Source organism: Oryzias latipes, chromosome 16 (genome assembly GCF_002234675.1).
Source record: "Oryzias latipes chromosome 16, ASM223467v1".
NCBI classification, from domain to species: Eukaryota; Metazoa; Chordata; class Actinopteri; order Beloniformes; family Adrianichthyidae; genus Oryzias; species Oryzias latipes.
Window position 1 is genome coordinate 26,866,648 of NC_019874.2, and position 12,294 is coordinate 26,878,941.

The window sequence follows — 12,294 nt, forward strand, 5'->3', positions numbered from 1 at the left end:
TGTATCACAGAGCCGCACACACATAAAATCATCATAGCTTGAAAGTTGAAAGATGCTGTTCAGCTTGACTCAACCGATGCTATTTAGCTCATTTTACTGTACACCACAGTTGTTCAGAACAAACATGATAAATTACTGCTTGTTCCTTTAGAACAGGGGTGGGCTATTACCGAGCCTTGAAGGCCGGTCTGTCTGCATGATTTCTAGTTATCTTGCCCTACTTATGGCTGATTACCTGGTTCAGGTGTGTCCAACAAATTGGAACATGTCAGAGGGTATATTGGAAAACACGCAGGCATACAATTCTCAGTCCTCACCTCCGCTTTATAGGAAATAAATATTTCAGTAAAATAACTGACAACTTTGAGTGTTTTTTTTTTTTCCAAGACAAACGTATAAGTGGGAAGATAAAATTGTCTTTGCTTATGCAATTTGGGCTCATTGCTGGCAAGCGATGAACAAAGAAGGTATAAAACAACATTCTTGAACCATTTTGATAAAACTGAGGAAGACAGAAGAGACTGCAAAGGCTTTGCTTTATTCCTGACAGGGGACTTAGGTTTGGCCAGCAGATGGCGCTACAACCCCTCTGTTCCAGGAGTCAAGAAAGAAGGCAAATGCTATCTTATTAAAACATAGTGCAAGTCAGATGTATCAAAAATAAAGGCGAAGATGCAATTTTCATCAAAAATTAATTTGTTTTGACTAAAATACAAGCAAATGTGTTTTAAGTGCTTCACATTTGTGTTAATTCAAAAGGTATTTGGTGAGAAAGACAAACCATACATTCCTTAATGCTCATATTTTATTAATTTTCACTGTCACATGTCAGGGAAACGCATGTCATATGAATTTGTTACATGAATATCTAATGCACTCTAGATATCTGTTATTTAAAAATACATGTTATGAGTTGGTATTAGAGTGACATGGCAACAATACAGTATAAATATCTTCTTTTTTCATAGATTAAAGTTTGGCATGTTACTAATAAAAGTAAATATATATCAAGACACAGAATTGTGGGCACATATTATGTACAGACACTCAAAACCCAACAAGAGAACGACACAGCAACCTGCCTCACAACTGTGATTGTTGTACAGCGATCTTCTTCCAAAAGGGAAACAAAGCTGGCTTTGAAGGAAATTAGTCTTTACTGGACGAGGTGACCATGGATGATGTGTGTGTGTGTGATAAGCACGTTTGGATTTGGATGCTATGGGAATAACCAGATCAAATCAAGGACTTGGACAGAGAGGCGTTTGTCTCCGAAGAAGAAAAGATGGGTAAATTCTAATCTGAATTTCCATGTGTTTGTGTCAGAAGTGCTGCAGGGAAAAACAGTACAAATAGAGGGAGACCTAGCCTGCTCTGCTTTCAACCCTAAACCATGTAGTGGTTACTTATTGAAACATTTTACCTCCCTCCTATGTTGACGTAACATAGGAGGGACGAAAACACACAAACAGTGCAAAGTTTGTGAGTTATTGCTCAACTGCATCACATCTAGTTTCATCTGCCATTGTGATTGCATGTCAGTAAATTTGTGATATTTCATGAGAATCTCTTTTTTTTTTACCTCTGTGTTCCTGTGGCTCAGATACAGCATTTCTGTCAAAAACTGTCAATTTATTGAGTCAAAAAAATGTTTTAATGATGGAGCCAACAGATCACCAACTCCTATTTCATTAGCGTTACGGTCATTTATAGTCTTGTATTAAGTCTTCCTGCTTCTATTTTACATATACAGTAGATAACCTGGTTCTGTATTAATGATTTTTTTCCATTAAATTTGACAAGTTAAACAGACAGAAGAACAAATGTGTGACTGCAGGGTTTATTCATTCGAAATTATTAATTTCTTTTTACTATGAGGCAAAATTGTGCATTATGGTTCAGACACACTTGGGTTGGTGGCTGCATGAAAAGAATGTTTTTTACAGCGCAACCTGAAGCTCCACCAGTTTTAGATGGTTCTGAACACTATGGATTTGTTAAATGTGGAGTTACCTGCAGCTAAAGTGTGATGTTCACTGATTGTGGTTTAGTTTTTGTTTAGTAAATGGAAATAACCCCTTTTATCATTTCAGGGAATCATTCTTTTTCTGCCTTATCTGTTTTATGAAAATAAATATTTCATGGAGAAACTTGGTGTATATATAGGACAGCACTTCTTTTCTGGGAAAAAAGGATTCCACTTGTCTGGGGTGCCCAACACCTACTGCTTAAAATAAGTCACCTCCACTGCCATGTATCTGGCTCACTGCGTCAAGACTTTGCCGAAAAAAGTCACTAACATTGTGTGTTTATGGGTAACAGAGAATACATCTTCTGAAGGAATGTAATTTATAGTTATTACATTAATGTACCTGGTGGCAGAAGTAGGTTTTCAAAATAAAATGACGCTTTTATATAATCATCTATGACTGAACAGAAACAAAGTATTGCGACATCACTTTAAGGCTGTCTCAAACTACAGGAATTCACTAACAACTTCAAAGTTTGAAAATGATCGCAGAACGGTTTCCAGCAGTGTGATGTTTGCTGAGAAGAAAAAAAAAAACAGCTCAAAGGAAGATTTAGGTCCCTTAAATCTTAATGATTAATATTTCTAAGCTGAACTTCTGTACGTCTAGCAGCTTTAGTCACATGAAAATAAATTACACATAGCTGGAAAAAAGCTTTTCAGAATGGATTAAAACAAAAATTACATGACAAAAAAAGAAGCATGTACAATGACCTAAACAAGAAATAAAATTTGCTTTTTATTGTATTGTTCAAGCTAAAGTTGCTTTTTATTTTGTCACACTGAGGTTCAACATGACCAAAAACTAAGAATTCTGTCATTTCAGGTCATAAAGGCTTGTGAGAATGTTTAATCAACTTGAAAATCGTAATGTAGCAACTAAGCAAAGCACAAATTTGACCTCTAATAAAATTAAAATAGCAAAAAAAATAAAAAAAATAAAAAATCTGTTTTTGTTGTTGTTCAAAAAATCTCCCGAAAAAAATAATCGTACAGGTTTTTGTCACCAGACTCTTGATGATAATAATTTGAGTTAACTAAATATTTTAACAAAATAAAAGAAAAAGGATCCCCTTTAAACCAGCCTCTAGTGGTCTTTGGGGGGAACTACAACATTAGCGACTTCCTGGTTTGCTTAAAGTCTGGGTATTGAAGGTGGGGGCTTAGAAAGGCTGCTGATTTTCAAGTGAAAAACAGCCTTAGACTGATTATGAGCATTTTCAAAGTTGTTTTAACACATTAAAATAACACTTTTCACAAATAAATGTAATATTTTCCATCCAAAGGGAAACTTTGGTAGAAGCTAATTATTATAAATCAATGACAATAATTTTTAGCCAATTACAGTTTAAATTAGCCAAGGTCAGGTTAGTATGCTTGCAAGGATAATCTATCAAAGCAATAGGTTTAAATCGCCAATATCCTTCACTAATATCTGCACAACTGCTCGGACTTAGCAACAAAGTCAACACAGATGTTTTCTTTTATTTTAGTTTTCTGTGAATTTGTTTAAAAAGCGAAGACTAAGAAGCTTAGCAAAGTCCTGCTCTTGATGCCCATGTGATCACAGAATTTGAATGAAGAAATTGTGATTAAAAGACTTACAGATCTCCTGTAAATCTGCTGAAACTGCATGTGCGTATATGTAAAAGAAGATGCATGTAATAATGGTGAAGAGTCTTACAGAGATAAAGAGATAAAAAGTCTTGGAGAGTTAAATCTCCCAAAAAAACATTTACACTGTTTCTTGTGGTGCAGCAAATAGCCCAGAAAACAGGAAAACTAAGCAAAAGGCATAGTGTCACATGTCTCCTGCGGGAGCTCACACCCCCATTCCTCACCGTGTGAATTAAATTCTTAAATACAATACAACGCAAACCAGTTCTGTCATCTCATTATCCATTAATGACAATTCTGCCACTGTGGAAAGCTCATCTCAGACAGATTTATGTACCATTAGGAAATGATAATTCTCAAAGCTCTAGAGGAAAAGGCTAATCCACCGTCTAATTCATCCCTCCAGTTCTGCTTTGCTCTGCATTCTGGATTTTTCAGCTTCCTTTTGTCATCCTTATATTATGTCTTTTATTTTTCAGGTGTATCTCATTTCTGATCAAATTAAAGGATTATGCTAAAGGCATGTTAGTTGGGTGACATTCAGTTTCAAATCAAGCAATCCCAGTGCAGCTTGTGGATGCAGATGGGTACCAGGCATTAATGTGAGGCCTTTCCTCTCTGTTTCAAGCCCTCTAAATGGATAAATGCAAATATGATGAAGCTTCCCGTTTGAATTTATTTAAGGTTTTTTTTTCTTTTTTGCTTTACAGAACAAAGGGGTAGAAAAATGCAGCAGTTGTCTGTTCATGCTGATGTAGCCCAGGAAAGTCAAAACAGGCAAAAATACACAATACATTCAAACTATGGCAAATCAATGTCATAACCCATCAAGACAAATGATCACAAATGCGGACGCAACGACAGAAGTCAGCACCTGCAGAGCAACAACATCCACAACATACTCCAGCTATCTAATAATATATTTCTTTGCCAGGGAAAACTACAAAATGTGGTTTCATGTAGCCCGGTGGTACTGTGATTATTCTTTCATTAGAGCACAGCACCTTGTTTGTGACTTCTGGCTCAAAAAAGCAGAGTTTCCTTTGTATCATGTAACACATGCCACCAGCCCACCTAAACAAAAAGAGAACAGTTCAAAGCGTAATCTGGACTAAGATTCTCAGAGGGTCTGGTACGTGCTCTGGAAAAGGAGGGATGATGGCACGTCAAAAGAAAAACTGAAAACAGCAGCAAAAATCCCAATTCAATCTGCTAAAAAATAGGCAAGAAACTGCTTATTCTTGAAAAGAGGTGATGGGACACAGTGATGTTCATCAGCCTGTCAATTAGCTGACACTTCCTCCCAGCCATGTTGCTGGACTCAGCTGCATTAATCTCACAGCTCCAAGTCCAGCCCCGTCTGCAGTAGTCTGCTTCAACTGCAAAATTGTGCTTAGGAGTTTATGTTCCAGAAGTGTTAAGGCTTTGTAAATCTCAATACCAGACATTTTCTCTAAGTTACTGAGCTATAACGATGAGATATAACGGGGATGAATGTAGCGCATTACTAAGAATATATATCCACAAAGAAGCACAATCAACTCAATTTAGAAAGAAGTAGTATTAAAAACAATTGGCCTGGAATTGTTTTGTAGCCCAAGTCATCAGATATGTCTTTTTGTTTTCTTATTTTGAGAGGAAGGGTTCGCAAAGCACCTAATTATGGTTGAATCAAGTCATGACTTAAAGACGACAATTCACAAACAAAACCTCCTAGTTACATTTTTAGTGTAAATGTGTGAATTAGAACAGTTTTTACCTAATTAAGACAGCTGCGGCTGCAGATACGCTGCTAAGCTAAAAATATAAATTTTTTACTCCCTTGTTCAGGTGACTTTCTCTAAAAACCCAAATAGAAAAGGTGAAATGTCCCTGTAAAACCCAACCATCTACATCAATGCTATGCGAACCTGACCTCCACACAGTGGCTCCTGTCAGAGGGAGCCGTCAATGAACGGGGAGTTTGCGTTAGTGTTAGCTGTGGTTAATGAAGCCATAAGGTAGCCACGGCGAGCAGCAGGGAAAGCCCGAAGGTGGAGGCAATGGAGGCGGACAAAAGCCTGCCGTCGTTCACCAGTCGAAAGGAGATGACCTCCACCTTGAAGCCATCTTCAGTGGCCATGCAGCGGAAGACACCTTCCTTCAGGGGTGTGTCAACCAGAGGCCCCAGGACACAGAAGTCTCCTGAGAAAAGGCAAGGGTAGTTCTTGATGCAGTTGTCCTTCTCCCAGCGGTAGAAGGCGTGAAAGGAGCGCACAGGGCAGGGCAGAAACACGGAGGTGTTAGACTGGATCACAACCTCCTTGGGCGAAGTTCGACGCTGCTTTAGAGCTGCACACGGGGCAAAAGACAGTTGTGTGTAAGTGATACAAAATAAGTCCACATTGAAAAGATTTCTTTATTTTGGGAGGCATTTAGGCTCACTGTGGTCACAAATGCCAGTTTTTAATTAAACAGTTTTATTCTGCACACCATCCAAAACTGTGACCCGCAGTAGTTTCAGTTTAATACCCTAGAATTCAGCCTCAAAACTCAACAGACCGTGACATCTCCATTTTGTTTTTAATTAAACTTTTTCACAACAATGGAGAAACATGAGACAATGTTGTTTCAATAAAGCAGTAAAATCAAACTAATACAATGTACATAGAACCTGCTGTCTTTGTCTGGGTTTATTTTGAAGTTATTAAGGGGAAAAAAAGAGCTGGAGAAGCCTTCAGGCAGCCCCATTCTCCTTCCTTTTTGAAGGAAAGAAAAATCCCGGTTGCCATTCTTCAGACTGTTAACGGAAGGCCTAGTGATGCTATTCTCTGGTCAATGAAATCCAGTTCAAGTCTGAGGAATAGGAATGACAGCCTAATGAGTTTTTAAAATAAGACAATGCAGCGTGCAGTGACATGTAGCCATTATAAATCAAGTGGCTAGGACAAAGTGGGTCTCATGGGTAATTATTAAAATAATGTAATGGACTGCACCCAAAATTGAAAATAGTCAGTGGAGGGACTGTACCGTACTTTTTTTTGCTGCATTCACCTGCAGCCAATTAATATATGGAGTAAGAGTGTTATAAAAGCTACTTGATTCATTAATTTATATTCCTATGATCCAACCAGATCGATCTGTCTGAGGCAAATTGATAATCAAATCGATGTATACCATTATAAAATCCTTTCAAAATGAAATAAATCGATAATCAATATTGGAAAATACTATTTGGATTGAGGCACAGTATTTATTGTTTATTTGACTATAATGTAAAAACGACCAAGGGCATCACATCCGTCCCAATATATTTCATGTTGAAAAATAACAGTGGGCTAAACTGAAATGTCAGTGGACATTCTTGTTTACTTGTTTGTTTGTACAAATATTTAATTTACACTTGATCTTCTTGCTAGAAATACAAGGAATCTAGATAACTTTACCTGCACTGTTCAGTACCCAGATATTTATCTCTAAGACACACTGGTAGAAGTGTTGGCAAAAGATCTCCTGGATCCATATAAGGTCAGTGAAATGGATCGTTTAAAATGAACCAAAATCGGCTCTGAATCGGATTGTCAGCCACTAGTTTGATATGATTTCAAATTGTTTATGTCTTGTTTTTACTTGTAAGTCGACTTTGGGTGCCTAGAAAGGCACCATAAACAGTTTGTATTATTTTTGTTGTTGGAAAAATGAATCATTACACCCCTAATATGAAGAGAAAAATTGGGAAAAGCCCTGAAGTTAAAGGACAAAGGAAAAGTTGAAAACTTCACATCCAAGTCCAGTCTAAAGTTTCCAGAGAGCTAGTCTTTGGTTAAGTTTCATGTTTCCAAAGGATGAAATTTTACCCAGGTCTCATGTCTGCAAGGAGAAGTCCCTGGTCAAGTTTAATGTCTTTGGAGTTTGAATTGTAGGTCAAGTCTTGAAGTCTATAAAGAACAAATCTTTGCTCAAGCCTATTGTCTGTAGAGAATTCATATTTGTTAAAGTCTTAAATATTGATGTGTAGATTTTTTAATACTGTGCAAACTATGCTTTATTTACTTACATTCTATAATAAATGCGTCCTTTAGATGTATAATCTAGCTCAATTATATGATAATCATCGTTTTAAATGTAGCTGTGCAAAAATATTCCCTATTTGGTCATTTTAATTAAGATATGTAGAGTGTGGGAGGGGGAAGATAATGGCTTACCAGCAGCTTCCCCACAAACGGAGGAGTTGGATTGGTCCAGATTCTGTAGGAGTGTTCTGCGGAGGACAGGAGAGGCACATTGAGCTGGGGGAAATCATTTCAGAAATGGGAACTGAGCTGCTGGATCAGAGACGAGGCATCCTGTGTTAGCTTTGTCAAAAATAATAAGAAGACAAGCCAGTTTTCCTGTCATTCTCATAGATGTGAACAGTTAACTCAGTCTGTTGGAATCTAAAACCAAGCAAACTAGAAAAATTTTAAAGTCTGTGTTCATTGTTTTGATTTACCTAATTAATTGTTAATTCAAAGAGTAAAGTTACATATATATGCAGTATATTGCATGTCATTGTGAGCCCTGCCTAACCCTTTCTTGGTTGGCGTGGAAGCAGGCATTAGCTGTAAAAAGGTGACGTCAGCTCTAGGCTTACCCATACGTCGTGTTGTATCCGGGCGGAATGGTGACACACTTTCTCCTGGCTTTGTCCCAGCCACAGTACGGATCCCGGGAAAGGATGCAATCCCTGCATGTGTCACCATAGCGACTGCAGTCAGCCAGTGGCAACCGCTGAATCTCCATGGCTGTTCCAACATACAAGTGTCCCTGAAGAACGAATGCCAAAGATTGTGAGTTCATGATAAAAAAATACATTTCATCAGTTTAGAATTCTTTTTTTTAATTTCATTTCAGGTCTATTCTGTAATAAATCTTTTGGTTGAAAATATATTATTGGATACTTTATTTTCAGTTCAGGTTTTTCTTTTTCCATCACTTTGATACTGTTATTTTTAGCATAATTACTATAGTTTTGTCAATGGTTCCCCTTGGATTTAGTATGGCATATCTGTTGCTATGTGATGTGGTTTTCAAAAGTCTAACACAGTGGTCACCAATGCAGGGCCCACGGGCGCATGGTCGCTCGCAAGCACCACTTAAAGTGCCCGCAAGGCATGCTCTAAAAGAATATGACAGATCAAAATAAAATTCAATATAACTGTAAAAAGCTTTGTTCATGTTTGGAACAAATTCGTGGTACAACAGATCACTACGGATTACTACTAGCCACGGGGTTAGCACACTTACATACCACGTACGTCCCCGCCCTCCCCGTTCCTCGTGTGCATATAATTTAAATGAACTGTCCGTTTACACCTGACCTAACGCAACAACCATGTCAAATTTGCATACGCCATCTTTGTTTCCAAAAGTGTGCTAACCTGACGCTCCCGCCGCATGTGGAAGGAGCCTTTGTTAAAAGCTTTAGTTAGTTTAATAAAGCTTTAGTTTTCTTATAGCTGTTCAAGATCAAGGATTACAGGGAATATTATAATATAAGTTATTATAAATAATAACAGACTTTTCTGATATATTTTAATTCCAATGTGGTCCTGTTCATTCCAACGACTACGCAGTTTTTATTTTTATTTGTTATTTCTGCCAAACTTTATGTTATTTATTGTTTATATAAGTGACTATCAGATTATGTCAAATAATTTTTAATGTAACTGCTTATACTGAAGGAAGCACTTAAATGTTAAAAAAAAAGCACAGATGTGTCCGAAACACCCTGTTACAGCAGATTGCAACAATATGAGTCATACCTTTTGGGAGTCAATAGCCATGTTGAGAACAGGCCCCTCGTTGTGAAACAGCGAGTACTGAGAAATGATGAAAACCTCTTGGTTGGTGTGAATAGCTTTGAGAACTTTGCCCTGTTCTGTAATAAAGAAAAGAGGGAGAAGATCATGTCAATGAAAGTCAGAAAAGGCAAAAAAAAGTCTCCTTTGTAGGGCTTTATGTTGAATTTCCAAAAAATGTCTCATTACTTTTGCATTACCCGTTTCACCCTTTGCAGCTGCCTTCATGTGTGAATGTGTGTTTGGAATGGTGAATGAATGTAAAGCTACATTCTCACCGCCGTGTTCAAGTTGCCACTTCTAATCAAAAGTCTACGTGAACGCGCGTAAATGTGCATTTCAGCCTTTTATGTTTAAAACTCACATTCACGCATAGCTATGGAAGTTTCTACAACTGTTTTCGGGCTCTACGCTCAAAATGTGCAGCCATTAAACAAGTGGTGAGAGTTCAAACAGCTAAAACCTTGACCAATCAGGGACTTAGATCTTGTAGTGACTTATGGGTAGCATCCTTTTCAAAAACACAAAAGCGCCGACTGGTTGAAAGCTGACCATTCAAAGGAAATTAATAATTGCCGTTCATGCCCGACTGAAATTATGACACCAAGTCTTTCATATACTGCAATAGATCTGTGAAAGAAAAAGCCTGCAGCAGGATTCACAAGATTGTAGGTTGTGGACATGAGCTAAAAACAGTAGAAAAAGAAGAAATAGGCCCTCCCTGCTTGTCCAGTGTGAACATCATCAATGTGTGTCACATGCCCGGCGTTTGGGGTAAAAGGGCTTTGGGCCTTTATCAAGGTAAAAAGCACCATATAAGTGTATTGGTTTTTTTAAATAATCTGCTTGATTAAAAACATCTGATAACAAAATAATATCATAAAAATCATAGGAATATTGTTTTATTTTCATTTTGTATGACTTGTTTTCCCACCTTCAATGTGACTATATAAAACTGATTTTGGTTTAGTTTTTTTCATTGTTTTGATGCTTAAACTTTAGCAGCTTGGTCGAATAAAACTCTAGATACAGTCACATGTTCATGATAAAATATTTATTTAACAAAAAATGTTAAAGTCTGTAATCCTGTGTCGCCTTAACCCTCACCGTGTGATGTGTAAACTTTTTTGTTTTCCATTCATTTTTGTTTTATGCAACTAACAAAAACCTAGAGAAACAAAATAAGATGAACTGGTGTTTCTTTATGAAAATGGCATAAAGGATATTTGGTGACAAGTTTGTATATTGTAGACCCAGCCTGGAATTTTCTTCAGTGTCAGTTAGGTTTATAACTTTTATGTCCCAATTTGATTTATATAGGACAAAGTTTTGAAGATCTGTAACTTATTGAAGTATTACGTCTATGTACATAGTTTTATTTAAAATATTTTATTATAAATAATGAGTATAAGTCCCCACATAAACCAAGACAATTTTTGTCTTTTATGCAACAAAAATAGCATGAGAACAAGAGGTTTTGTCAGCAATTTAGTTTCCCACTGCCTCTTTAAAAATAGACTGAGAAAAAAAAAAAACACAGCAGTTTTAATTAGATACATTGTCTTTCAACCGTAAAATCACAATTCTCTCTTTTTTTGAGCTTTGTCTTTGTTTTTGGCTTAAATATTCATTATTTTGTTTCTGCACAGCGGAGTATGGGCGCTTCCACAGCAGCTTGCTGTTAATTACTTCAAAATAAATGAGGTTTTTCATCTACTTTTTTTCTCTAAAAAATGAATTTATACTAGCAGATACATCCAAAAAAAAAAAAAAAAAAAAAAAACCTGCTGAATTTATGAGCGTGATTTAGCTGGACTCAGTGAGTCAGGAGTGCATGCAACCTTTGTTTGAAAGCTGATGAGTCATTATTCTAGCTCCGAGTCACAGCTTTGTTTCTCTCAACACTGCCAGACAGCTGAATGTGGTGTCACTCTCATTGACTGCCTGCAGCTTTCCGCTCTTCTCTGCATTTCAGATTTTTCTTCAAGACGGTTTTTGGTGTCAAAGCTTAATATTTGTTCTCTCTAACAATAATGCTTTTGTTGGCTGCAAGCAACCACTCCTTCCTGTCCAAACAATAACTTATCAAACTGAAAGCCCCCCAGCAGAAAACGTCATAACATTCTTTGTGTTTTACATCAAACCTTAAAGGCCTGACAGTAATAAAGTAATTAGAGTGAATGTTTTTTTGTTTTGTTTTTTTCTAATGCAGTTCACCTTCGTGAGGCCCTTTTGTAGTTATATTTAGACTAGCAGTTTCTTGCTGTCACTTCGTTCGTCCTCAGATTGCTTCATATCTCCTTCAATGGACAAATCCTGAATTATTACAATTTAATCTACCATTAAAATACCAATTTAGATGAAAATTATGTGTTTGGGGTTATTGACATGTTATTGTGACACATCTCTGATGATGGAAGGCATATAATAAAGGTCAAAATTGCATTTATTAATATTTCCTTATTTAAATCATGAATCAGGAGCATACAAAAACATACTAGGCACCAACAAACTTTTCTTTTGGCTAAAAACAACTTAATCATAATTAAAGGTCCTCTGGAAATACTTTTAAAATAGATTTAAAGAATAAATCCTGTTGTTTCTGTTCTTTCATCCCAACAGTGCATCAACAAAAAGGCACCAGCTGAGGGTAAAGAGGTCGCTTTGCTGCAATCGTGACAGAGAGTCTGCAGAGTAAATCTGCTTTTAGCTACACTTATGCAGGTGCAGAACTGGGAGAACACATAAACACCTTTTTACTGCCTCTTTGCATGTGCACAGCAGCGCCGTAAAAAGCTTTTCTGGTTGAAGAGAAAGCCAACAGGAAAA

At 36.9% G+C, this 12,294-nt stretch overlaps 1 protein-coding gene across 1 annotated transcript in view; it reads right to left on the reverse strand.

Moving 5' to 3' along the window:
* Nucleotides 1-370: 370 nt before the first annotated feature.
* LOC101155634 (semaphorin-7A) overlaps nt 371-12,294 on the reverse strand; it is a 46,259-nt gene continuing 34,335 nt past the window's right edge. Inside the window, exons 11-14 of the mRNA XM_011485736.3 lie at nt 9,430-9,545; nt 8,259-8,431; nt 7,831-7,886; nt 371-5,977 (exon numbers count right to left, since the gene is read on the reverse strand). Of these exons, the coding sequence (XP_011484038.1) occupies nt 5,631-5,977; nt 7,831-7,886; nt 8,259-8,431; nt 9,430-9,545 (692 nt within the window). The 3' untranslated portion in view covers nt 371-5,630. The remainder of the gene's footprint in view (nt 5,978-7,830; nt 7,887-8,258; nt 8,432-9,429; nt 9,546-12,294) is intronic.